The following is a 27,487-nucleotide window of genomic DNA, read 5'->3' as shown; positions in this document are numbered from 1 at the left end:
TCGGATTTGATGACATTGTACGGCGATATTGTCGAGTTATGATGACGATTTACACAAATGTCAGCTCCAGCTTGTTCGATGCTCTTCAAAGCCATCCGCATGTAAAGACATTGTTCATGATACAAGTAAGTACTGTGGCTACAATATGATTAATGCTAAATTGTGCACAATGCATTTGGGAATTTTAAGATTTCTCTCTCCCAAATATGTGCCTAAGTCGACACATTATTTTTGTTAGCTCGCACAAGGCAGCATGCCTACTCCGACCTTCCTTACATCACATGCCATGACACTATAGGTTAGTTAGCTTACTGATTACATGTTTTGTGTAACATAATTGAATGTCTCTAAATGTACACTCCCTTGAGTTCTTCATCTGTGGGTGCACTCTTCATCTTGCACTCTGTGTGAATACAACATTTTAGTTATGTATGAATAGACAATATTTCAGGAATATGACTGAATCTTTTTATAATGAGAAAGGAACTGATATTCTGTGATGCTCGAATCTATAATGTGGGCATACCACCTGGCCTCTTGCTGTGAAAGGGGTGAGGCTGCGGCCTGTTAATGAAATCAGACCGAGAGATACAGTATCCCACTGAACACCTGTGCAACAGTTTTTCTGCTTCACTTCATGTGTAAAGAGAGCCATCATCCCCCTCTATTCTATACCTCTGACGACAACAAAGAGTCATGCTTTTCAGATTTGATCTTCCTTTAGCCTTCGCCAGCCATGTCTTTCAATGGGCCTGCTGCTGGCATCATGAAGGAGTGATACAATCAGAGCCTGGGTTTGTTTAGAGAAAAGCACTTGTTTGGTCTCTGCCTTCTGGGCCAGATATTATTGATACAGTTTTTTTTTGTTTTTTTATTACGAAAACAACGAGAGCTGCAGACTGTAAAAACACAGAGGTTTCAGGCTGGATCCCCCTGCTTGTGCAATCTCTCTATAAACACAAAGCCAGGCTGTATTATGACTAGAAGAAACCTCACACCCAGATGTAAGGTGGTGACGCTGATGCTGGGGGAATATCCACTTGTGTGATAGTAGGCAGGCCTAGTAGTGCCCCATTTCTGTTAACAGTATGCAAGAGGTATGGAGTTATTACATACAATAGAGGATGTCATCCATGGGATGATACACTGTTGGCTGTTCACACCTGTTGGCAATGAAAGGCACGGTTCAGAAAAGCTCTCTCAAGGATGAGGGACGTTTTGGTGGGTGGGTGGGTGGGTGGGTGGGTGGGTGACTGGGCCCTTACATTTTCCACACTGGAGTTCCCCCTTAGGAATGCCTCCCAGAGACTGTTGTAGGCAATTGTGTTAGATCTGTAAGAACAGCCATTTATTTTCAGAACTGTAAAATATCTGGTTAAGAAAACATCAATGACATTGATTGATTTGATTGTAATGTTTGTTATTCTGGTAATGGGAACATCAATGTTGGTATGTAGACATTAGTAACGCCCCCTGCTGGTTATCATTACATGTTACAGTTGCCATCTGCATTATGAAAAGATAATGCTACATCATTTAATAAGGAAATAAGAATTGCAACCGAATAAATTTATGAATGTCAATATAAAGCTTTTTTTTGTTTTCATTATCAGACTATTCCTTGCTTATGCTCAACTGTTGTGCTGCCTGGTCAAATGCTATGTGATTCTGACAGACAAGCTTGTCAGACTGTTTAACTGGTGTTGGTGTTGCATGTAAATATGCTCCTTGTTGTTTGCTGTGACAGCTATGGCACTTATTCACCTGGGCCTACTGCGGCCGGTGGTGTGCCGATCCCTGGCTCCCCTCATGAGGTCTCCCCTGGCGGTGGGCACCAGGGTCCCACTGCTGCACCAACAGGCCTGTGATCATCAAAGCACGGTCCTCTCAGCTCCCTGTGTTCGCCTTTATGCCACCAAGAAGAGTAAAGGTGAGTGGGAACCTGAATCACTCAAGTGCTTTTAGCCCAATTATTTTGTCTAGTGCGCCCTCAAAGGCTACTATGGAAATGTAGGGGTAGGAATCAAAAAGCCATTGAGAGGTTTTTCTGTTCGATGCTCTGCTTGTGTACTGAAGTGGTGGTTGGAACACTAAATAGCTTTTTTCAGCTTGAAGAAAACCCCACTTCACCGTGTGTTCTCATCTTGTTTTTATTCGTAATAACTCTGATTGAGTACCAGCATGCAGGCCTTCCTCCTCCTTCTGTCGCACTTTTTTGAAGTCTCTTGTAGCTCGTAAAGACAGTTTTTTTGTCGCTGTCCCTCAGCGAAGGCAAAGGGCCAGCCGACCAAAGTGAACATCAACTCTGCGCTTGTGGAGGACATCATCAGCCTTGAGGAAGTGAAGGAGGACATGGCGTCGGTCCTCACAACCCTGAAGGACGACTTCAGTCGCAGCCTGAGCATCAGGACCTCTCCAGGTAGCCGCTCTCTCCAAATGATGTTTCCATGGAGAGGATACCTGTAGCTCTATTTGAATTTGATATATTTTATATGGTATTTGATATGGTATGTCATATTTATTCACAGGACCCAGGGCCCTAGGCATGAGGCCAGCAAGTCTCTTTTTGCCAGCATGAAATAATCTAAAGTTCACACTTGCTATCTATTTTGACTATTTGTTTTTAGTCAAGGGATGAGGACAAAATACATCTCTGTGTTTGTTTACTTTCTCCCAAACAAATGGCCTCAGGGTTGAGAGTGAGTCCTGGCCTTACCTTGACCCTGTTTCCTGAACTACATCCAGGTCACAGCCTCGTACCCTCTGGGCAGTTCAAAAATCAGGGGGGGTTGAGGGGGTGGGCTGAGTGCCCTTGGGGAGGAAGCAGCAGCAGGGTCCATACTCAGATTAAATGTGCCTCCCTCACCCTGTCCCCCCATCCTCTGCTTCTCTGTCCAGATGCACAGTAATCCATGGAAGCAGGAGGACTTAGAGTTGACAGGGAACTTGACTGAAGAAATGCTGGAATGGAATTACATCATTTTGTGTGTGTGTTCAATGATCGTCTCATATGGGTCTCATTATGTGGTGTGTTTGTTGTAAAGGGGAGCGGAAAAGTCACCTTCGCTGAGGGAAGGGCTGTGTAGAGAGTGGATTAATGCTTTGACCCTGTGTCTGGGCAACCAGTGGAGGTATTATGGCCTGTCACTCTGTCAGTTCCTCAGTCCTGCTGAAGACTAACTCTCTTTTCCATGGGAACGTTGACTAGATCCGCTTCTTCCTGGACAGCTCTGTGTATACTGGCTCGGATTAATTTACCTTGAAAGGAATGTATCTGAACCCCAGTCTCCCAGAGATACGTTAGCGAGGGCTTTAGCTACATGCTCTGAGATTTCATTCATGCCATCCTTCCTCATTAACCCCAAACTAGAGCGCCCACTGAAGATCACCAGTGTTGTCTGAAGTATTAAGCTAAGTCACATACACACACGCACGCACACACACACACAGCACCTCACCTATGTTGTTGGCTGGTATAGCTTGACCTCCTCCTTCAGATCAGGTTGTACTGCAGCCATCAGAATGAGCCGCCTGTGCCCTGACCAGGACCAGGAAGAGCCCATTTGGCTAATGGCTTCCCCGCCGATCCTCATCCCTTGTGCAGTTTAGGAAATGCCTTTGTGCCCTTTGGAAGCGTTAGCAGATGTGCAGGCACACGTCAGGGCCCAGGTAACACAGATAGTCAGTGTGCTAAAGGGGTGAGACATGTCACAGACATGTGAGTCTATCCTACCCAGCCCAAGGCTTCACGGATCAGACCGGCTCTCACAGTCGCGGAATGCACTACTGTTCTTAATAGCCGAGTTCACACCTTTGTTCATTTTAATGTTATCCAGTTTCCGCAGATGTGAATTACTGTGTGTTTGTCCTGTGATTCGGATGTTTGGTTGGTCTTATGTGAGTTGTTATTTGGTTCGCCAAATGCGAGTTTGTTTTTACTAGGTACAAACGTGTATATATATATATATATATATATATATAAAAATAAAAAAAACATTTTGAAGAGATTACACTATGGCTCACTTCCCCCAACCCCCCCTCCCTTGACTAGGATGGAGTGAATGATGTAAGGCAGAGGACGGAGAGGGAGGAAACAGCGGCGTCTGAGGTTAGCCAGATGAGGAGAGGAGGACTCATGTTGGCGAGTAGCTCTGGTTCTCTGTCTGCAGTGTTAGGAGGGGGGCTGGGAGAGCAGTCTCAGAAACCTGCACCCCCAGTCAGATCCCCTCAGCTCTCGCACTCAACCACGGGGTCTGCCTGTTGCCATGTAAAACTACAGAAGTCTGCGCTAACCCAAAATCAATAGTGGCAATAGTGGCCAGTTATAAGTCCAGTTATCTTGACTTGGTCTTCTGAATCTGTGGTCCTAATGTGTTTCAGGAGCTCTGGATCACATCGTGGTGACCACCAAGGACGGCAAAGTTCCCCTCAACCAGCTGGGCCAGATCTCCATGAAGTCCCCCCTGCTCATTGTGGTCAACATGACCGGCTTCCCAGAGGTGAGGTCAAAGCCTTAGATCCACCTTGCTGGGTGGGTTGTATGTATCTGAACCAAATTCAGCCACTACACATTCTGAAATTAGCACGTCATTTAAGGAAACTGGACAGAAATCTCCTCTCCGCTGCATAGAAGGTCTAGCACCAACACGCACACACACACACACACATTCATATATCTCTCTCCATTCTGAAACCCAACTCTGGTTCTCTCTCTCCAGCCCTCGCTTCAGACAAAGTGATCGATCACTCAGAGAACTCCTTTGTTCTGTGAGAGCGATTGAAACAAAGGCCAAGAGTCTGTGGTGAGCTGTCACAGGCAGGAAGTGACCGCACTTTGTCCTCTGGGTAGGAGAGCTGCACCAATGGACGCTCTCTCCTTCTCACTCAGTCCTCTCTCCCTTTCCTTTCTACGCTCTTCTCTTTTTCCTCTGTTGTTTCTATCTCCCCCCCCCTCTCTTTTCTCCCCCTTTCTCCTTCTCTTTCTTGATCTAGCAGCCTTTGCTATTATTAATGAGGGTTGTCCCTGCCCGATGCTGAGATCAGTCTTAAAGGGAGATTGATGCTCTTTGGCCTTGGCTCATATACATTTAGTATTGCGGAGTTCTGCTTCAACATTAGGAACGGAGCCTTGAACTTGGATTACGAACGATTAGTTTTCCTGGTTTTCTAATTCATGCATAAATATGTCTAAAATACAAGAATTGGCATTATAATTCACCAGACAGCCTAGCTACCATGCTTCTATTTCACTTACTTCAATTCCACATTTCTTCTTGTGATTTGATCATTTATTAAGCCTCCCCCTTTCCTTCTCGAGTATCAGCACCAACAGATATAAGAACTCCTTCGGCAGCTTAGTAGCTCCCCATTACCGAACAGTCCTGCAAAGCCAACACAGAGGTGACTGCACAGCGCCCAGAGCAAATAGGCTTATAATTATTGCAATCCATTATCCACGTTCCAGAGGAGAGGCCATTGTTTTCCAGTCATTCATTAAGAGAAGGCACAGTGTTACCCCAAACCCCCAGTGGCTGTTGTGCAGTGGCACAGGCAGCATTCATTAAAGCGCTTGGGATCTTGGGAAGGCACGGAGAAAGCGCTTGTGTGTGGTATCCACATCATTAACAAGGTGTTTTCTTTAGCCCTGTTCCTCTCTGGCCCGCTTTGAACTGCCTGTGTTTAATCAAAACCCCAGTGTAATTCCACTAGTTTTAACATATTAACCAGAACACTGTCTGGTGTTTACAGAGCTCCGCAGAGGATTGCCGGCGGTTTTCCGTAACTACTAGGGCTGTTGGGAAATAATGATGAATTCAATGCTGAGAACAATCAAACATAGGTATGGGCTGTATCTATCATTCTGGAGTTAAGAGAGAGAACCAGAGAGCATGGCTGTTTTTTTTATGTGTTTGACTTGCAAGGGCCTCATGAATTAATACATACAAATAAAACCTTTTATCTCTGTGCCAAATCTTCCCCCCAGAGTGGTTAAGAACAGAATGGAAAAAAAAGAAAAAGGAAATTGATATACTAGCTCTCACACATCACATATTTGCGCCCTTTTAACATTTGGTCGAGGGAATTGTGTCGCAGCAGCACAGATTTTAAAAGTGGGATCTTTGGTTTCTGTGGCACTTGATTATGTACCGTTTTGACTTTCTGAACATCCGCTCTTAAGTGTTCACATTATGTGGAGCTTCGGGGTCTTTGTGTGATGAGCACTGAGGGTTGAACTCAGTAAACGGTGTGCACTACTGAACAGGTACCATGCACTCTACGCACAAGCCCCTACCCTGTCTTTGATACCCACAAGCACCTCTCCCACTAGAGACAAATGTATATGCCATTTAGCTGATGCTTTTATCCGAAGCGACTTACATTTCAGTGAGTGCATACATTTCAGTATATATGGTCCCAGCGGGAATCAAACCCACAACCTCAGCGTTGTTAGCGTCATGCTCTACCAACTAAGCCACAGAAGACCACATATCAGCCTATTCTTTAACTGCCATTTCAAGTATACACCCACCATTGGACTTGTGTATTACACAGACACCCCCTCTAATGCATTGTGGGTACAAGGCCAAAACCCCCCTTACCCCACCATTATAGAGGTCATGGGGGGTCAGTGCCCTGCACTGCAACCTCTCAGCCACCTCCCAGAGGACCCAGCTCTGACAGTGCCCTGCGGCACTTCCACACCGCATGTGCTTTCCCCACCACGGAGGGGGCCTGACCCCCCCCCCCCCCACACACACACACACACCCCTGCTCTTTAGAGTGGGGAGATGCTACACAGTTCACCATGCTCACCACGGATCAAAGACTGGCTGACCGGAGTCTGCTTCCTGGTGCTGCTGTGGGGCGGCCAGGGTATGGGGGTGCAGCAGGGGAGGAGCTGGGTGGTGTGGGGTGGGGAGGGGGGGGTTATGGATAGGGGCTTGGTGTCTGCAGGTAGAGTAGAGTGCTGCAGTACGGCAGTGCAGCCCCAGCTGGCAGTCATTAACCCTAATGTGTGTTTGATCTGTCCTCAGGCCACTGTGGCTGCCACCCGCGCCCTCCGAGAGAGCAGCATGAAACTCAACCCTGAGGTGGACGGCACCATCATCAGGGTGCCCATTCCCATGTGAGTCCTCTTGCCCTGAGGGCCCAGACCTCAGCACACTCTCTCTCTCTTTCCTCACTCTCTCCTCCTCATTCTGCCATTTCATCTTCCTCTCCCACTTTCTTTCTCTTCATTCACTCGTCGATCCGTTCATTCTCTGCCGTTCACACCCTTTTAAAACGCCATGTTAAAGAAATGCATGAACATGTCTGCGTGTCTCTAGGTGTTTCTGACACATTTATTTTACTAATTCGTCCAACTGGAGTGGTAGAAAACACCAGCGTGGTCAGAAGTCTTTGACCAGCTCTCCCCACCACTGCCAAGTCAAACAGCTTGACGTGCTGCCGTCACTTTCAAAACCACAAAAATGTGTGATTATGTAGCCAAGCACCAGCAGCAGGTGTTTGTCTGGCAGCAGAGGATAGGGGGATGGACAGACGCCTTCCCCCGCAATCAGTCTCGGCACGCAACTCCATTTGCATTTCCAAAGAGAGCGACCGGCTTGATTGGCCGGGAATCAGTAATTACGCATTATTGTTTGCAGTAAATAGACACCGCTCTTGGATTGTTTGCAAATAGTCTCAGACAAAAATGCCAATTATGGGAAGAAGCTGTTCCACTAACCAAAAACAAAGTTGTTGACTGTACTGTGACCTTAAGAACTTTATTTCTAGTGGCACTGAGAGCCAGGTATTTGATGTTAACCAAATATCTGTAAAGTCCCACTACTGTGTGTGTGTGTGTGTGTGTGTGTGTGTGTGTGTGTACTGTATGTGCGTTTACACGTGTGTGTGTGTGTGTGTGCGTGTGCGTACTGTATGTGCGTTTACACGTCTGTGTGTGTGTAACCCTGCAGGGTGACCCGGGAGCACAGGGAGAACCTGGGCAAGCTAGCCAAGCAGTTCAGCAACAAGGCCAAGGAGTCTCTGAGGAAGGTTCGCTCCACTGCTGTCACCCAGGTGAAGAAGGCCAAGGAGGGGGTGTCTGAGGACACAATCCGCCTGCTTGAGAAACAGGTACTGAGCCAGGCCAGGGAAAGCTGTCAGAGAACCTAAAGACACTCATACTCAGATATTCTTCTAAGGCTACAAACTTTCAGTGGAACTGATATAATAAGACTGATGAATTGACTGATTATTTGATTGTGGAGAGCCAAGAATGTACATTCATCCAATGTTACAGGCTATGTAAGGCAAGCCTATAACATTAGAATTGGTATTATATGTACGCCATTTAGCTGACACTTTTATCCATAGCAACTTACATTGCATTTTTCAGTATATATGTATATATATGGTCCCAGCGGGAATCAAACACACAACCTAAGTGTTGTTTGCGCCATGCTCTACCAACTGAGCCACAGAGGACTACATTATTACGCAGTATTATCAGGTTGTACTGTATTAACACAAGTCTGTATAACTTCTTACTCTGTTTCATGACAATGTCATTCCCTCCCACAAGTGCCCTTCTATCTGTCCTGTTTACTCTGTTTGTACACCAGTTTATTTATAAATCCTACATTTAGTCTGTCTTCTTCCTCTTCTCAGCTTCAGCAAATGGCGGATGGCTTTGCAGCGGATATAGACAAGCAGCTGGCCACCAAAACCAAGGAACTGCTTGGGTGACATGAACAAGAACGCCTCTATTTTAAATGCTGCCTGTTTATCTGTGGCGCATGACTGGACACAATAGGGAATCAAATCAACAGAGGTCTAACTGTCAGGTTGATAGAGAGTTGAGCACTTGGGATAGCATCCGGTGATATTTGTGTTTTGAACTCATGCGTAAACAGGAGTTGGCATGGCACGACAGTGGCTGCTGGTTCCTCCCTCCCTCTCTTCTTCAAACAAACACAAAGGGGAGAAATGGACTTTTAATGGGATTTGGGGAGCCTCCTCCTAATCAAAGTGATGCCACAAGAGCTGTGTTTATGTATAAAGCACCCAACTAAATGTAAACTGTGGCTTTTTCTGGACTGAGGAAGTCTATCAGGACGGGAGGAATACAGATATTAACTGGTTGCTAGATTCAGCGTTAAAGCCACTCCAAGCTGGCTGGTTACTCTCTGTCAGTTCTGAGGATTAATCCTTTAGCCAACAATGTAAACACAATAAAGTAGTGGGCACATTATTTATGGGCGCCATTACCGAAACACTGCTTCGTACGTCATCTGTGTTTTTTTTCTTTCTTTTCTTGCCTTTTATGTGAGTTAAATCCCCTTCATTAGTTTATGATAATGGTCTTTTCCTGTGTACAAACCATAATCAATGGCACCGTAGCCGTCACCCATAAAGGATAGAGTCTTAATACAGTTTACTTGGCCTGCTCTGAAAAGCTGCGACTTTAATGGGCAAAACAGACGAGGGTCAATGAATAAACAAGGCTTTAGAGGAGGAGTGCACAGACGGGGGAAAATGGTAAGTTTTCGCCGATTCTCAGTCCATATGTCAGCAATTTGGGGGCATTGTGTACCTTGGCCTAAAACAGAGGCTCATGATCGATGGTGGAGAGAACATCTCAAGACCCTGGCCCCGAACGCAGCCCTGGAAATTGCTTTCAGCTGATAGCTTCATTTCGGTTGACATTTATCAAGTGAATTACTGTTCCTCGCACTGTTTAGTACTACTGAGGTGGAATGGTTAGGGCGGCAGCGAACGGTGAGGAGAGAGGAAATGTTTTTTCTTTAGCACTGGCAAAAATATACAATTCTTAATTAGCTCAGTAAACTTTGAGTTGATAGCTATACCCGTTGGACACTTCTGGTTCCGGACCGAGGGAAGAGAAGGCAATGGGAATGGAGTCCCTACAGTGACGAGTTATATTTCCTTTGTTAACTTAGAAAGAATTGAAATATCTCTCGGCCCCTCTTTCCATTTTGCATGCAGATTATGTAGGGTTGAATTATTCATCTTTTTAGTCTTGTGAGAGCCTTGTGGCAATGGTGTAACATTGATATGCTGGTTTGGTGAGTGAGTAGGCCTACTTCACTGGCGGAGGGGGTCTGCAGCCATGAAGCAGGCTATCATACCTCCCTGTCTGTGCTCTCTGATTACGCACCCAATACCCAGCCCATGTGCCGATGGTTACTGGGACTCGAGAGCGCGGCAGAGCACTTCAGCGGGACAGAATTGGCTCCTGTACGCCCATCGCGTCCTCGCCTGTGGAGTGCGCTAGACACCCGACGATCTCATCAAGAATCCAATCAGCATGAATGTGAAATGCACTTCTGGTGTGATGGGGAAGACTTTCAGCCAGGCTGTTTGTGCCACAGGGCCAGATTCACTACATATGTAAAGTAGAATGAAAATTAACACGGATTTGATGTGCAAAGAGCGGCTCTCATAAGGAGGGGGTGGGGGGGGGGAGACGACTCTTGTCTCATGAGCTAGGCAGAGAGGGAAAGGAATATGCATAGTATGTGACACATTATTCATCTTGAGTTGCATTGTTAAAAGAAAAGAAATTAAGTCAGTTCTTCAAAGAAACACAATTGCCTCTATGCAAATGGTTCAGCACATGTCGTAGGAGGTGCAGCAAGCGGAATGTCCAATTTTCTACCAGATAATAAGTAGGCTAAATAATGTTGATGGAGACCTGTGGAATTATTCCGTTTAATTGGTAAAAAGATTGAATGTCTTTGATGTATGCTGCTCTGAATAATTTAGTGTAGTATTCAAGCATAAAATTGTGGTTGCATGTTTGAAACACCATTTGGATGTGGGGTATTTTAATAATCCGGTAACTAATCATTGGTAGAGAAATTGTTTCCTTCCTGACAGACGCAGCTATGAGCTTTTTCAAACCTGCGGAACGTGTGCTCATTTGGGGCTGTGGGTGCCCGCTGCAAGGAGCAATCCCCCTCGAATAGAGCCTTTCTTTAGTCTGAAGTGGTTAAACTGTCATTTCAAATCGCCTGGACGTTGTGATTACCGGCACGGGAGGAATTATATATTTAGCTTTATGTCCGCCACGATTTCCTCCCCCCGTTTTGATCTTAAGTGACTGGTGACCATGGTACTCTCGATATTCCTATCTCCAGGGAGTTGAACCTGTCCCCCAGGGAACAGTGTAATCAAGGACTCCAAACAGCGGGGAAGATAGAGTGGGAATGAGATGGTGGTGTGGGTGTATGTCATTAGTGACACGGTACCGTGTTCTCCTGCATACAGTAGACCTACTGTATGAGCCATGTCACAGCATGGGGACTATAATGGGCAAGTAGACGCCTGCTGCCTAACCGTTATTTCAAAATGAATGGAAATGCTCAATTGAGTCAACCAGGCAGTCAAAAAAGGTGGCCTATTACATTCAATGGCTTCACGGCTTTAATAAAAGAAGAACCTTCCACCTCATGTTGGGGAGGTTGTTGACTGTATCCTTGTTCTCCCCATCTCGCCCATTTAATGTGAATCACTGCAATAGCTTGTGAGATCTTTCATTTGTGACCTTCATGTAATTTTGACACTTGTAACTGGTAGGCCTATCATAGAACATCTAGGCCAGGTAGTGTGTGTAGGATCTTGGTGAAGAATGTAACAGCTGGTTTGGAATAAAAGCCTGCACTTACACTCACCGGCCACTTTATTAGGGACACCTTGCTAGTACCGGGTTGGACCCCCTTTTGCCTTCAGAATTGCCTTAATTCTTTGTGGCATAGATTCAACACGGTGCTGGAAACATTCCTCAGAGATTTTGGTCCATATTGACATGATAGCATCATTGCTGCAGATTTGTCGGCTGCACATCCATGATACGAATCTCCCGTTCCACCACATCCCAAAGGTGCTCTATTGGATTGATAACTGGTGACTGCGGTGGCCATTGGAGTACAGTGAACTCATTGTCATGTTCAAGAAACCAGTTTGAGATGATGTGAGCTTTGTGACATGGCGCGTTATCCTGCTGGAAGTAGCCATCAGAAGATGGGTACACTGTGGTCATAAAGGGATGGACATGGTCCGCAACAATACTCAGGTAGGCTGTGGCGTTTAAACGATGCTCAATTGGTACTAAGGGGCCCAAAGTGTGCCAAGAAAATATCCACCACATCATTAGATATTTGCGTTAACGAGCAGTTGAACAGGTGTACCTAATGAAGTGGCCGGTGAGTGTAATTGTCCTCCAGAGTTGCTCATCCCCTCAATCAAGATAAATACCAGATAGTTGGTGCTCTCAAAGGAGCACATGCTTAATTGTGGTGACTTTACACAATCATTTATCTAAGAGATTATGTTGTGATTGAATTGTACTATTGACTGTATATGACAGTTTTCATAATTCATAAGGGACCATAGACAGTTGGATCACAAGTCTAATCTAGTGTTGGTCTGTTTGACTGGGTAGGTCACTGTCGTTTATCAGCTCAAACTACTACAACAGGGCCACTCCATTGAGGGGCCTTCACAGTTCATATGTGATGGCGTTCATAGAAGGGAGTGACACAATATGAAATACCCCTCTTTAGAGAATCCACATAGGTTCTGAGAGATTCCAAAGTAATTCATGATAACTCCCTCATAAAAAAAGTGATCATTTGGAAAGCAAATGCACGAATTGGACAGGAAGTCTGTTAATCTGAAACCCGATCCAGGAGGAAGGAAGGACACAGGAACCGGCGTTCAGAGCTTTCACCAATCATATTCATCACAGGGCCAGGCCCAGACTCATTAAGCCACAGCACTGCACTTAACTAAACATCTTTTCCATAAAATAAATGCTTCCAGGTTACTCAGAGCCCAGGTCGCCGGAGCATCTGATCTCAATTACCAGCGAGCTGGTGGTGCCGGTGGTGGTGGTGATACCGGACCCCTCTGAACCTGTGAGCCCACAGCACCATGGCAACAGGCGAGAGGCGTACTCCAACACAGATCTGCGTGCTGTCCCTCTCATTTAGAATACAAGGGGGTAAGAGGGGAAAAAGCGTTATTGAATAATTGGTTCCTCATGCTCTCCTTTCCTTGGAATATTAATTACCATATGATGAAACCCCCCTTTTTAGTGTTTTGGGGTCTTGGGTTTGGTATTGTGGAAGGATGTGGGGCCTAGTGTATATGAGGAGCTCCTATTTGATGGGTTTAACTGTCATTTGGGAGAGGGGGGGGGGGGCAGACATTTGGTGTGGAGTTCCAGTCTCGGGGAAGTAGTATTTTTCTTCTTACTTTCAGCAAGACTGGAGGATCTTGGACGCAGAGATATAAAAGTATTTGTGGCACAGGTTTGCAGATTAATGGGCTGGAGCGTGTAATTTTTTCTCAGGTCACATGCAAAAAGTCAAGCAGCAAACAGGAAAGAACAAAAAGTAGAAAAGCTGCAGAACATATGTTCCTACTGATGTCTAATAGCTCTTTTCAGTTGTTTTTTTGTCCGATTAAAGGTCAACACAGATGAAGAATCTGGAACACGTTTCTCTCTCTCTCTCTCTCACACACTCACACACACACACACACACACACACACCTGTGCAGGTGAAATTGTTTCTTGTGGCTTGTCTGGCCCATCTACATGACGTTCTCTCTATGCTTTCGATTGGTGTTGTGTCAAACAGATGCATGTCCTTGCATCAGACCATACTTATGAACATGTAGAGCACAGCTTAATCTTTGTCTTCCTCTCTTGCTCATTCACCTAATCACTTTATCCAAAGACCTTTTATACGCATACATGTATATTTGTTGTACATATCCCGCTCTGGTCTATCGAGACACCGTTGGTTTCCATGGTAACCCTCAGCTCACATCCTCACAACAACATCATGTTGTTCAAATGTGTATACAAAGAGGAGAGTGCACCCCCTAGTGGAAATAGATGGGCTAACAAGCTGGATGCCTAAAAAATGACAGATTTGTCTACATGTAAGAGAAAGGACATGTGGTATCTAATTACAAAGTCAACATTAAGTTTTGGCATTGTTGCTGCTGAATCCAGTAAAATATGACTACTGATTTTTATTGTTGTCCTGTTATTGTTATAAAAGTTAGGGAATTAGGCCTTTTCTGCTTGTCTGCGAGTGATTAGGCACAATGGACGTGAGTCTTTACGCATGAACTCCTGGCAGCCTGGCTCCCAAAGCTCCTTCAGCTGTACTGAGAGACCTCTTTGATGGAATACTCACCCAAACCACAGTGTTCTGGAGTCATCAGCGATGAAAGCCTTGTTCTGGCTCAGAGCAATCCTTCCCTCACCCTCTCAATACCCCTCAATACAAGTGTGCAGATCTGCTGTGAAGATTAGAATATAGACAAATAGTGTCCTTAAAAAACAGGAGCAAAAAATGCACAACACTCCACAAGAAGAAAACACCTTTTGAGTGAATCTACATGAGTGTTGGCGGCGTAGTGGTGAAAACTGGGTATCGAGAGGGCATTCCATTCTCAATATCCTCTTCTCTGGTTGAACTGTCCCTCAATCCTTACTCCACATGTCATCATCAGTTGGGTTCATAAATGATCAATCTTTGAAGGTAAGATATTGTCTGTGATATGAATGTTCTGCCTTTACATGGAGGAAATAGGTGCAGTTATTTTCATGCACATTTAGCCAGTAGAGGGAGACAGAGACTGTTGGTCTCACATCAGAGGACCTCACTCAGTAGGATGCGTGCCTAGGTGCCTACTATCCAAGGTTTGCAGAATAGAGGGTATTTTAGGAGAGAATGCTTTTTGGTGGATTTCAGATTATCCATATTTTTCTTTTTTCTTTACCTACTGTAAAGATGGTTCTCCAGTCTTTAATCTGAGGTGAGAAGAACACAATGAGACAAAGCCAAAGGCAACTGGAGTATCATTGAAGATCTGAGATTAAAAGGAACTATGTGAGATTGCATGTGTGTGTTTACCTAAACCTTTTGCTGCTGGTCACACACATACTGTCTTATGCAATAATGTGACTTTTGTGTATTTACTTGACGTAGAACAGGCCGAAAAGATAACCACAGGGTCATTATGTACACATACATATGAACCAATCGGTAGATGAGCTATACTAGGAGCACAGAATAATGTGTTCTCTGTTTGCCTAGAGATAATGGTTTCATTACTTTCATCTGTTCCTTAGCAGCCTGCCTCAGAGACAGTCCCGTATACAGAAGGCAAACAATTGGACACCTCCATCTGTACCTTTTGTGACACACACACACACACACACACACACACACACACACACACATACATACAAGGTATGTCCCTTGGTCCCCTTCCTGATGTAAAGAGAAGGGAGGCTCTCATCCTCTCTCCCTGGCCTACTCCTCTTCACATCTGTGGGCAGCTGAGGGTGATGGATGGTCCCCTATTGTCCTACATGCTGTTTGGGGTGGTGGTGTGGCTGGTGGTGGCTGTCTATCTGCTCGTCTGCGTCGTGCTCCTGTGTTCTCTCTGCTGTAAGAACCAGAGGGAGGAATGTGACATGGAGAGTTCAGAGGTCACCTCTGCGGAGATTATGGAAATCCTGTGAGAAGTTGATGGAGGGTTCCACAGTATGTCTAGACTGAAGATGTCTCTCGCTCTGTCTGATTGCCACAAGACCATTAGCGGTAAGTAGAAAATATTGCATTAGTGAGCATTATGTCTTTTACATTAGAGAACAGAGACAAGAAGAGAGTTATTATCTGTCCAGCTAATATGAGAACACAGAAGTGCAGACACTCTGGGGACTGACTAGTTACACATATCATCAATCCGTTAAGTCTTGTAAATAAGGTAGATATTTGCATGATAATTACGTACATATTTTTTCATTCTCAAACGTTTACAACACCTGGTTGCCGTCAGGCGTTGTATGAGAGGGTTTCTCCAAACCACTGTTTTACAGAGAAAATAATTATAAGTACATTTAAAATATGTATTTTCATGGTCATTTAAAATCGGTTGTATGACTTGTTTTGACGCACAGATGTAATATTTTTTCATGAATATTAAGAAAATGTGAATGGTATTGTTTGATACCTTCCTTATGAGTCATACAATACGAGAACAATATACCTCAAGTAAACAGTAGATATTGCCCAAGGTAGCTTGAAATGAGGAGGACAGGAGAAGGGAACCATAAAGCTGCTATGGAGGAGATGGAGTTGACTCCATAACCCTTACACCATTAGACATAATGGTTTTATGGCTTGACTCAAGATCTTATTCAAGGTACGGCTGTGTGTAATTACTATGTTGTGTCTTCTCCCTCATATACAGTGCCCTCCAAGTATTGGAAAGGGGAAGCATTTTGTCTTCTTTTAGCTCTATACTCCAACAGTTTGGATTTGAAATCAAACAATTACTATGGGATCAAAGTAGATATTCTCAGTTTTAATCCAATGGGGGGGTTTTTTCAGAGAAAAAAAAAATGGTGGGTTTACCATTTAGAAAGTACAACATTTTTCATACATACTTCCCCTTTTTCATGTCCAAATAAGGTACTGGTGTCTAGTATTTGGTCGACAATCCTTTGCATGCAATAACTGCCTGAAGTCTGCAACCTATTGACCCCACCAGACGCTGGGTATATTCTTTGGTGATGCTCTGCCAGGCCTGTAGTGCAGCAATCTTCAGTTGTTTGTTTTGAGGTCTTTTTGCCTAAAATATTATCATCAGGAAATAAAATGCATGTTCAATCGGATTTAAATCTGAAGATTGACTAGCCTCATAATGGATTTCTTGACTTTCATTGACATCTTTTTAGTCCTCATGTTGATAGCAGACACCAATAGCAGACTCCAAAGGCAAATGCAAGGCCTAGAATCAATACTAAACATTGACAGCTCTCTTATGCCTGCGCAAATTATGTGACGGAACACACCTGACAAACCAGATCAAGCCAACCTGTCAAGCCAATTTTCCTATGCTTTTGGTGCCCTGAAATAGGGGGACTGTGCATACACGGGTTGTAATTTCTAAATGGTGAAACCAGTCTGAAAAAAAGAAAACACTGAATTAAAGCTGAGAATCTCTGCTTTACCATCATAGTAATTGTTTGATTTCAAATCCAAACTGTTGGAGTATATAGCTAAAAGAAGACAAAATGCTTCCTCTTTCCAATACTTATGGAGAGCACTGTATATACAAAGATAGGGATTTTGGTTTGAGATACTGGCCTTTATGAGCACCAATATTGTTTTTGATAGGGGGTGCGAGCAGGGCAGGGCTCTGTGTAAATACAATTGTGGACTCATTAACTTGAATGTGTGAGTCAGATTCCGTAAGAGGGAGTGTTGCGAGATCAGTGTTGGGAGATCAGTCAGACCACAGCAATTTATACAGTCTACATTCACGATTCTCTTACATTTTCATTTGAAAACATCCATGACTATAATGACCATGAGACTTCATGATGTATACATGTAAAATAATGATGTAGCCTAAGTATAAACGACACTGCAAATGCTGCTCCCGTATTAACAGACAAACGAGCGAGTAGTATGCACCATGATTACATTGCTGTGACTTGCAAATTATCTTTGGTCCTCATTCATACATCTGCAGATTGAACTAACCGCTCAAAGAATGAGGAGGAATTCGGGTGGGAAATATTTCTGCTGACTTCCTTTCCCCCTGTCGATGGGCGTAGTCTCTGCCCGTCACTGTTGTGAAACTGTTACTGGTGTGGCGTACTGAAAACTACAGAAAACTCTTGCTCAGGTAAGGCGATAAAAAAAAAACGTATAATGTAAATTATTAGTATAACGCTTACACATTAAGAGGGTACAGTGAAGTATGTCAAATTGTATTGTCCTACATCTTAGTAAAACTACAACATCTCTCCAGTGGGATGAGTGTGCGTTTATCTCGACCATTTACAGGAATTAGATCACTTTTCTTGCCACGTGAAACCGATTGTATCCTCACACAAACAACGAAATCAAACGAAGATGTTATAAATCCGCGTAGGCCTACAATAACACGATTGATCTGTGTTTAATTTCCACCTTATCTACAACAGTATGTGGACACGTTGAAAATGTACAGATACTTTATAACAGTGGCCTGGCCACCCAGTGTACACACCCAAACTCTTGGCTCCATTTAGACCTTGAGGTGACTTTCAGATGATTAATCAAAGATGACATAAGAATACATGAGTTGTAAAATGTATCCTCCTCTTTTCAGTTTCATTAGACTACCCACACTGCTGCCATGGCTTCTGTATGGGTAAGTAATAAGAATGAAAATCAATAATCTTACTTGGGCCATTTGTTTTAGATCATAGGCCTTACTATTTACATGTATCACATCACATCCTTCATGGCTCTGACTGTTGGTGTAGTAGTTTGTCAAAGATGATTCTTTGAAGGTATACATTTTCTTTTCAGGATGACCTGGACCTCCTTCTTGATTCACCATCCTCTTTAACAGTAACGGTAAGGCGATGTTATAAAATTGAGCGTCATTGTAGTAGTCATGGGCATTCATCAGCTGTTATAAGACTGTCATCTTTTTCTCACTTTTCAGTCCACTGCCCGGGGAACCATTAAAGAAAAAGCAGGCTTCAAAGCAGCAGAAGATGCTACTGCTCTAAAGACGGCAATTGAGGGCATTGGTACGAAAGTCAGTCCACTTTACTCAAAGGCAAAGATCCTCACATACTGACGAAGAATGGACCACTGTGTAGATGTTAACATCCTCATGTACGTGTTTATGGTCTTAGGTACCACTGAGAGTACCTTGGTTGATATTCTAACCCAGAGGAGCAACGCCCAGCGTCAGCTCATCTGTAAAGCCTACCATGAAACTACAGGGAGGGTAAACCAAACTATTCCTGCTCGCTCGGCAATAGTGTGATAGATGGAGAAGTTCAGTATTGTTCAACTCTGTCCCATGTTGACGACCCCTCTACTTTGTCTTCCAGACGTTAGTTGATGACCTGGAAGGGGACACGCAGGGTGATTTTGAGGACTTGTTAGTGGCACTGGTCACCCCTACTGCTGTCTATGACTGTCATGAGGTCATCGCAGCCACTAAAGTAAGGGACGCCCCTCTGTACTAGTTTATCCATCATCTGCTTTTATGGAAGTTGAAGTGTTGAAACTAAGTTAAAGGTATTTGTTACCTTAAGTTTACCTTATGTTTTCATTTATTTGTCTGTCCTTTCCCTCAGGGAGCTGGGACCACCGATAGCACTTTGATAGAGATATTTGCCTCAAGATCCAACCACCAAATCAAGGCTTTGTCTGATGCATATTTAGCTGGTTAGTATCCTCTTCCTTATTTATAACAATGTAATTATCGTATTATTGGCGAATGCATTGTTTATAAGATATTGCATTTGATTACAGAAACTGGAAGATTGCTGATACATGACCTCAAGTCAGAAGTATCTGGGGACTATGCCAAATCACTACTCATCTTGGCTGAGGTAAGTCATAGAGGTGGGGCTGTTGGATAGGTTTAACTTCTTTGTTTTACATTTTGGAGAGGAAATGTTCAGCTTTTCAGTTCTGTGTCTGTCATTGAAGGGAAAGAGAGATGAGACTACGAATGTGGACACGGCCAAAGCCAAAGCAGACGCTAAGGTACAGTGAGCATGGTTACACACTTTCACAACCAGGTAACCCTAACCCTAACCAATAGTATTTCAGTGTGAGGCATAGCCCTTGTCAAAGTATTCTCTCTCTCTCTCTCTCTCTCTCTCTCTCTCTCTCTCTCTCTCTCTCTCTCTCTCTCTCTCTCTCTCTCTCTCTCTCCCCCCCCCCCCCCCTCTAGGCCCTGTATGAGGCAGGAGAGAAGAAGTGGGGGACAGATGAAAGCAAATTCATCGACATCCTGTGTCACAGGAGCGTGCCTCAGCTGAGACAGAGTTAGTAGCCTTTCTTTAACACTGACTGTAACCGTCACTGCCTACAGTAAAGACGTACTGTGGGCTAATCAGCTAATCTCCCTGTAGTGCTGGTAGAGTACAAGGCCCTGAGCAAGAAGACCCTACAGGAGAGCATTGAGAGTGAGATGACAGGAACTCTAGAGGACCTGCTGGTGGCCATTGGTAAGAGGGACTCATACACTTCACACAACATATAACTTGTGTTACTTTTTGCTCTCAAAAATGTCATTTTCAGAGGACACATTCCATGTACTACTCTGCAAATCCTAAACTACTTGTCTGTCTATCCAGTGAAATGTGTAAAGAGTGTTCCTGCCTACATGGCTGAGAGGCTGTACAAAAGCATGAAGGTGAGCAGTGTAGTATTTATTTTTATTTTATATATATATATATATATGTTTTTAGGGCATTTCTGCTTTATTGGGATAGAGACAGTAGAGATTGACAGGAAGGATGGGAGAGAGAGGAGGGATGACATGCAAGACGTGTCGAGGGTCAGAATCAAACCAGGAACCTTGCTATTATATGGTATGCGCATTAGTGTGCTATGCCACTAAGCACCCCAGCAGTGTAGTATCTTGTGTGTGTTGGTGTGTGTGCTTGTTATTTGCAGGGAAACTGTTTATATGTTAAATATGGCAGCATGGCCTGCATATCCATTGGGTTCCACTGGTGGAGAAGGGAATGTTAATCCAGTGGTTTTACTGGTTTTGTTCAGGGCATGGGGACCACTGAGTCCACTCTGACCAGGATAATGGTCAGCCGCTCGGAGATTGACATGCTGGACATCAGGGCAGAGTTCAGAAAGCTGTTTGGCTATTCTCTTTACTCTACCATTGAGGTGAGTGTAGTGACCAATGAAATTGTTAGCTTCACGCTAATTTCTATGAATTACATTGAATTGCCGATGTTTGGGATTCATTTCTTTCAACCCTACTTCTCTATCCTTTGAATTATTATTTGATCAGACAATCGGTGCAATCTGGGACTGAATGTGATTTTATGCAAATCAGACCTGATATGACGATTTTGGGCAATTTCTGGCTACTTCTCTCACCAGTCGGACGTGTCTGGTAGCTATGGCAACTGCCTGAAGAGCCTCTGTGGAGGAGATGACTAACACCGCCCCCATGCATCTGCCCCCCAGCCTGCTTCTGCCTCCTACTGACATCCTCATCATACCTTATGTCATGTATATGACAAGTTATGACCACATGCGTCTCTCTGAGCTACCCAGCAAACTCAACAACACATACAGCATCATCTGACTTTTGTGGTCCCCAGAGCTGTGGTCATAATTGATTTGTGCCTTTTGCTTCCAAAATCGCTATCAATCTATACTCTGAGATAAACATTTTTAAAAAAAAAGATATATTTTTGATTGAGTATTAGCATGTAAACCATGCTACAGTATTATTTACACAATTTACTCGACTCCCTGCAATCAGTATCACTCTCTTTCCCTTTCAATTTCACAGAACCTGAAGTATTAGGCTTAGATCAGAAATCTTGATTAGTGCTTTGATTGTTATTAAATATCTCCTTATTGCCTATGTTTTAAACAGTCTCAAAACCAATAGTCATGATCCGTCAAATTATTAACATATACCTTAATTTAATTTTGGTTGTTTTTTTGTTCAACTGCAAGAACATTATGCTTGTTGAAAGGATGGGACTATTTTCATTCATCATGGCCTGCCTGCCCATGTAAGAAATGTATCATCCTTCTGTGTTGAATTGTAGTCGGACACTTCTGGAAGCTATGGCAAAGCTCTGCTGAGGATCTGTGCTGAGGACGACACACAATGAGCCCTCTCAGCTCAACAAAGAGGATGCTCTCACTGAAGGATCATAGACTAACAATGTATGTAACAATGAATGCTGCACTATCTACTGTGCAGGCGGCATTAACCAACTTAGTGTCCACAATAACAGACGGCTTTAAACATTTTCACACAGTTTTACAATGGAATGTGTAACGTCATGTCGTGCATGTTTGCAGCCAGCCTACATACTGTACCAGTATTCCAGGATACCTGTAGCCAGTGTCCTGTTGACAATTCCCTCATACATAGATCTACATTATAGACCTGTGATTTACATACAACATACTTCGATCACTAACCTACAAAATATTGAAGGTACCAATCAGGAGGGCATTTGAGAAAATGTTTTGGCCTCCATTTTTTTTAAAATTTGTTTGATTAAAGAATTATGCTTAAAGGTGTGTCCTTTGTGGAACTATTATACCATGAGTTGTTTGTTTGTTTCACCTGTTTTGATATGTTTAGTAATAAAAAACATTTAAACTAATTATTGACTGCCATGCAGTCTCTCTGCCACATGGTGGCAGTAAAGCATCAATGATTTGATGTGCTGTGCTCTGACGTGATAAAGGGAGGGTGTATTCTCTTTGGCCAATTGTGCAATACCTGCCATATTGTTATACTGTATATACAAGGCTGGCATGCCCTATGCATTCTCTTGACCATTGGGGTAATTCTATGCACTAAATCAACCACTAAAAATGTAATTATTCCTGCAAATAATAATGCATGGAAATACAAAGTCAGCAATGCATAGTTCCCATTCCCCTTGTGACGATGACAACATTATCCCATGCACTGGATAGTACTAGTTTATACCAGTACAGTGGTGTACAAGTCTGTGAGACTTGCCTTGGATTTACTCATGATGACTGACAGTTCCTCCCCATCAGAGAAAGTGGTTATTATTGAATCCCTGTTTTAATACAAAGCCTTGATCTCAGTCTAATCCCTAAAACAATCGAGAATCTGTCTGAGGAGTTGACGTGTGGAACAGTAGATAGAGGTGCTTAGTGGAAACCAGTGAAAGTTGCTTAGCCCAATTCTCTGATAGGAGTTCTGATTGGTGTTTGACTAGTCACGGCTGTCTAATCTCCGTTTTTTTGTGGGGTAACAGAGTGAAGCAGTCGCCCCAGTTTGTGACGTCAACAACATCCAAATGTAAAAAGTACGTCTAGTCACAAATTGGGGCTAAGTGAAGTGGCCTGTCTCAATCTGGATTTGGTCTGCATTACTCTTGCTTTGCATCTACTCAAGGATAATTAATGTTCTTCCATATTCAATAGGAAAAATACTGTAGTACTAGTATAGCCAAGGTGTACTTGCACTCCAAAAGACCATCAGATTCTCTCTATGTCCAGGGCCAATTTACATGGTTAATACTAATGGTGTTCATTAATGGTACAGTGTTTGCCAACAGACAGCGTCAGGGAGAGAGATGATTTTAGCCATTACCTGGGCAGGACTGTCTAATCTGCTGATTTGTTGTGTGTGTTGGAGTATTTCACAAGTCAAAACCGTTATTACAACAGTTGAATTAGTGGCTGCAGTAAAATAATAATGCCTGTGGATAATCCCTCACATGGCCCTGGCAGGTCAAAGATTATGTCAGACTCAGATTAGAGACTAATATCATCCTCATATGACAAAACTAAACTTTGTAAGCCTTTTGATGGCACATATAAGACTAAGGCTCTCCCTCTCATCCTCTTTAAGGATGTCTTATATGCCAAAAGTAAAAGTTGGAGCAAAATTGTAACCCTTTTCTGTTCATTCATAGATTCAATATAAATGTTCTTTAGGCATTCTTTATTGATTTAGAATAATCAAACATGTCATATTACAGATACATTCAAATAATGTGCCCCTTTTAGGCAGTGCCAACATTCCAAAGTAAAGGTCCATCATGCCAAAATTAAAAACAAACATTTAATACCAAACCAAAGGCAGACATTTGCAACCAGATACAATAAGACAGTAATATAACACAGTAAACATAATAAAAGGCATACATGAAACTGAGGTAACACAAAAAGGCAGAACAGCTCAAGGAAACAGCTGTTTTAGCTACTGTACGTTTCCACACAAGGCTTAAATACGATCTCTGTCACGGTTAAATATATACTCATCATGACCAAAGAAATCATCACACTGATTGATCTAGATTGCTCCAGTATTTTTTTCTTAGGCTATCCAGGTCATCCCACACACACGATTTGAGTGGGAAAATTAATTGTCAATCGATTAACACATTAAGGCAAGTATACTTTCCAGCATTACTTCAGCATTTCATTGGATTTATGTATAATGCCATGTACTATATCTAAATAAATGTCCTTACAGTCCCAAGATTCAAGTGTATTGTGATACAATGAGGTTTAACTGTTTGATTCTGATACAGTTCTGGTGTATAGTCTTGTCTGCTTAACTGGCTGTTTACACTAGTCTGGTCTGCATTGCTCAGTTGTGTGGCTCTGGTCTGGCCTGTGATTCCAGTTTGTGAGGCTCCACAGTAGCTAGGCGCTGCTGCTGCTGCTGCTACTGAACTCTGGGCAGGGCTGGCTGTGTCTGAAGCGCATGATGTACACAGCTGTCTGGTGCCACCAGTAGAACATAAACACCACCAGCACATGCCACACCTGGTGGCTGGCACCCAGGTAGTTCAGCTTCCCTGGGGAGGCCAAAGGTCATCCAATGTTATTAGATCTTATCCACCAAGCAGTGGAAGTATTAAAATCGCAACAGGCTATTTGGCCATTTAAAAGATGATGGAGAGAGTGATGTCTGAGGAATGTGCCTCATAGCGTGAACATGAAGGCTCACCTGGGAAGTAGCGCTCCGGGACTTTAGTGAAGTAAAAGAGGAACGCAGCTCCAGCTATGAAATACATCCCCATCAGACGAGGGAGGAACAACTATAGAGAAAACACACAGGCAGAAAAACCCTTAATGTCAATGACAAAGCAGCAAAATACCACGTGACTCATGTGCATGGCATCTTGCAGCCTCTTAGAAGATTGCTCAGAATCAGAATCCTTTTTATTTGACCAAGTATATTTGCACATACAGGAAATTGACTTGGTGAAGTTGGTGCATGGGACATAAAAAACTATATATAAAATAAAACCCAATATATAGACAAATATTAACAAAATAGCAATAACAAATTTACAAAATAGAACAATAAAACAATACATTTTGTTGGCTGTGCGAGGCTAAGTGGCAATGAGGCTAGAGGCTGTGAAATGGGTATGGGGCATGTACACTATAAATTAGAATAATTTTAAATAATTATAAATTATCCAGGTGGCTCACCTGGACGACGGCAGTACCAAAGCCCCCATTGAGCCACACCCAGTGGACGGCTGGGATGATGCCATAGCCAGCCACGAAGCAGAAGATGGCAGTGCGCAGGTGGTGCCACTCCTTAGAGAGGTAGTGAGGGTGGATCTGAACCGAGAACACGGCCAATATCAGTGCTAGAACAGTAACCAGGTACACCTGTCTCCAGAACTGAGAGAGAGGCAAGGAAAGAGAGGAAGGTGAGAGTGAAAGATTGATTTCAGTGTCAGTTTGTGAATATCAATTGAGCAAAACCTTGACTTAAATACACAACATGGAACAAATGGTGAGACTGGTCATACAATGTTGCAGTAGAAGGCATAGAAGACCCCTGGAACGTAACAGCCGAGGATGCCAACGGAGATTCCAGCGTAATCCAGCGCCAGCCAGTGGCGACACGTCTTCTCCGAGCGGTGGCAGGAAAACAGGTGATACCCCACAGAGCAGAGCATGCACACCTACACAAAGAAAAGTACATTTACATTTTTACATTGATGACATTTAGCAGACGCCTTTATCCAAAGCAACTTACAACAAATACATTTGTTTAAATAAGTGAATCTATCCAGCAGTCATCATAAGACAAAGTAATCAATGCTCACACCAGGGGCCATTGGCAGTCGTAATGCCAGAAGCCAATTTTTTATTTATTTATTATTATTATTTTAATTATTTATTAACAGGAGAGAACTTGTACAGGGAGGGTAGTGGGGGTGAAGAGGTCTTAGGAAGGACTGTTAAGATGTAGCCTGAAGAAGTAGCATGTAGCATCACTCCTGAAAGCAGCTAAGACATGTAGACCAACTAAAAAGGTCAGCAAAAGCAAACCAAAGACACACACACACACACACACACACCTGAAAGCAGAAAAGTCCTATCAAGTAGATGATGTAATCTTCTCTGCTTGCTCCTGAAGCTGGTAGGACTGTTAACATGTCATTCACTCCCAGATAGAAGAACAGGAGGAACCCCAGCAAATGACTCCAGATGTTCACAGTCTCATTGGACATCATGAAAATGCTAAAAGAGTGGAGAACAATAATCAACACGCTCACAAACAACCCTCTTATCAGCTTTAATGCAGTACATTGACTTTACCCAGATGATTACGTACCTTTTTAAACAAAGTGTTGATGGCAGGTGAGCTCTGTATCCATCTGTGATGAAGGGGTTTTCTCTCAAAAATAATGGAATCTGTTCATATGTGTACAAGCGGATGCCCCTCGGAAGAAGCACTGGCCAGTACTGATAACTTCCTAGTTCAATGTAATGGGTACTCTTCTTGAGGAGCTTTGGAGCCATCTTTAAGCGCTTCAGATGTCAGACTTCTACAGTTCTGGCACAGGTTAAGGCTGAAAAGAGGAATGACACAAAGCAGGTTATTCAAGGCACTCACTTCATATCACTAGATAACAGCAAGCTATATACAGCCAGCTATCTAGGTCAAAATGAGAGCAGGAGAGGTCAGCTTGCTATTCCTAACGCTCATGGTAGCTAGCTATTAGTCAGCTGTAAAGCACAATATGATCGAACGATAAATCAGACCAGTTCTATCAGCTGTTACTATCAATAAGAGCAAGTTAACATGCTGAAATAATGACTGGACTCCATGCAAATGGATCCTCCTCCCTGACAGTTTAGCCGACATGCTAACTATCATGATGCAGGACTGTTTCCATCGCAAAGATGATCAGACAGCGAACTACCTTTTGTTGCATGCTACCGATGGGTTTGCGGCGTCACCTGCACATTTGTCCTTACTTTGCTGGCTACAGATCCTACAAACTGAAGATCTAAATGACATTAAACTATGCTAAGCAGCTGGCTAGGCCAGGCAGCAAGCTAATCTAACAAAACATCCTTCTGACGTTACACAATAGCCACGCGACAAAACGTGTCAAGGACCTTCTCTCTGTACTTTGTGGTCCTCTGTGGCTTCATTCTGCCTGAATGAAAAACGATTTCATTTATTTCATAAGTAGTAGACAGCAGGATTGAGGGAAGTAGCTAACCAGGCAAAGCGATATTTTCAGAGGTCCATAATACATACATGACTCAGACAGTGAGTATAACACTACATATAATTACAACAATGATGTATAGAATTCTGCTGAAAAGGAAACAAACAGTTGGACACTCTCTGGCCATGCCCCCTACACAGTTTTCTATCAATGTTGGTTGATCAATGTATTATTATTATTATTATTATTATTATTATTATTATTATTATTATTATTATTATTATTATTATTATTATTATTATTTATTTATTTTATTTTATTTATATATATATATATATATATATATATATATATATATATATATATATATATATATATATATATATATATATATTATTATTTAAAAAAAATTGTCAAGCATAGAGTCATAGCCATCATATTTACTAAACACAT

The 27,487-nt window shown here is 43.1% G+C and overlaps 3 protein-coding genes across 5 annotated transcripts; 2 read left to right on the top strand and 1 right to left on the bottom strand.

Moving 5' to 3' along the window:
- The first annotated feature begins 52 nt into the window (after window positions 1-52).
- mrrf (mitochondrial ribosome recycling factor) lies at window positions 53-9,258 on the top strand. Of its 2 annotated transcripts, XM_083669867.1 has the most exons (7): window positions 53-125; window positions 1,748-1,930; window positions 2,267-2,419; window positions 4,381-4,499; window positions 7,035-7,126; window positions 7,962-8,121; window positions 8,656-9,258. In XM_083669867.1, exons 2-7 carry the CDS (start codon window positions 1,750-1,752, stop codon window positions 8,731-8,733), a joined length of 783 nt encoding a protein of 260 aa, XP_083525993.1. In that variant the 5' UTR covers window positions 53-125; window positions 1,748-1,749; the 3' UTR covers window positions 8,734-9,258. The 2 variants fall into 2 exon arrangements, with proteins under 2 accessions (XP_083525993.1, XP_083525994.1); XM_083669868.1 differs by lacking the exon at window positions 2,267-2,419.
- An 8,392-nt stretch (window positions 9,259-17,650) lies between these two features.
- anxa3b (annexin A3b) lies at window positions 17,651-22,322 on the top strand. 2 transcript variants are annotated; one of them, XM_083669778.1, is made up of 14 exons: window positions 17,651-17,730; window positions 18,199-18,240; window positions 18,402-18,449; window positions 18,541-18,628; window positions 18,737-18,831; window positions 18,938-19,051; window positions 19,187-19,277; window positions 19,365-19,444; window positions 19,545-19,601; window positions 19,792-19,885; window positions 19,973-20,068; window positions 20,198-20,256; window positions 20,625-20,747; window positions 21,650-22,322. In XM_083669778.1, exons 2-14 carry the CDS (start codon window positions 18,226-18,228, stop codon window positions 21,713-21,715), a joined length of 1,026 nt encoding a protein of 341 aa, XP_083525904.1. In that variant the 5' UTR covers window positions 17,651-17,730; window positions 18,199-18,225; the 3' UTR covers window positions 21,716-22,322. The 2 variants fall into 2 exon arrangements, with proteins under 2 accessions (XP_083525904.1, XP_083525905.1); XM_083669779.1 differs by having other exon boundaries at window positions 20,967-22,322.
- Window positions 22,323-23,532: 1,210 nt separating this feature from the next.
- Window positions 23,533-26,920, bottom strand: paqr3b (progestin and adipoQ receptor family member IIIb). Its single transcript, XM_083670646.1, has 7 exons — window positions 26,780-26,920; window positions 26,188-26,425; window positions 25,931-26,093; window positions 25,376-25,531; window positions 25,047-25,244; window positions 24,556-24,646; window positions 23,533-24,403 (listed from the first exon to the last, which is right to left on the bottom strand). Exons 2-7 carry the CDS (start codon window positions 26,373-26,375, stop codon window positions 24,249-24,251), a joined length of 951 nt encoding a protein of 316 aa, XP_083526772.1. The 5' UTR covers window positions 26,376-26,425; window positions 26,780-26,920; the 3' UTR covers window positions 23,533-24,248.
- Window positions 26,921-27,487: the final 567 nt, after the last annotated feature.

The sequence above is a fragment of the Argentina silus genome, assembly GCF_951799395.1.
Source record: "Argentina silus genome assembly, chromosome: 5".
NCBI lineage: Eukaryota > Metazoa > Chordata > Actinopteri > Argentiniformes > Argentinidae > Argentina > Argentina silus.
The sequence above is the reverse complement of the archived record's forward strand: the minus strand, read 5'-3'. Positions and strand labels throughout refer to the sequence as shown.

Excerpts from the sequence above, each read along its gene's own strand:
- mrrf (XM_083669867.1), top strand. The coding sequence starts at position 1,750 with ATGGCACTTATTCACCTGGGCCTACTGCGGCCGGTGGTGTGCCGATCC. Across the intron at positions 7,127-7,961 it reads ATCAGGGTGCCCATTCCCAT|GGTGACCCGGGAGCACAGGG; the intron begins GTGAGTCCTCTT and ends GTAACCCTGCAG. Across the intron at positions 8,122-8,655 it reads TCCGCCTGCTTGAGAAACAG|CTTCAGCAAATGGCGGATGG; the intron begins GTACTGAGCCAG and ends TCCTCTTCTCAG.
- anxa3b (XM_083669778.1), top strand. Across the intron at positions 18,450-18,540 it reads CATCCTCTTTAACAGTAACG|TCCACTGCCCGGGGAACCAT; the intron begins GTAAGGCGATGT and ends CTCACTTTTCAG. Across the intron at positions 19,278-19,364 it reads GTCTGATGCATATTTAGCTG|AAACTGGAAGATTGCTGATA; the intron begins GTTAGTATCCTC and ends ATTTGATTACAG.
- paqr3b (XM_083670646.1), bottom strand. The coding sequence starts at position 26,375 with ATGGCTCCAAAGCTCCTCAAGAAGAGTACCCATTACATTGAACTAGGA. Across the intron at positions 25,245-25,375 it reads ATGCCTTCTACTGCAACATT|TTCTGGAGACAGGTGTACCT; the intron begins GTATGACCAGTC and ends CCTCTCTCTCAG. Across the intron at positions 24,647-25,046 it reads TTGGTACTGCCGTCGTCCAG|TTGTTCCTCCCTCGTCTGAT; the intron begins GTGAGCCACCTG and ends TTTTCTCTATAG.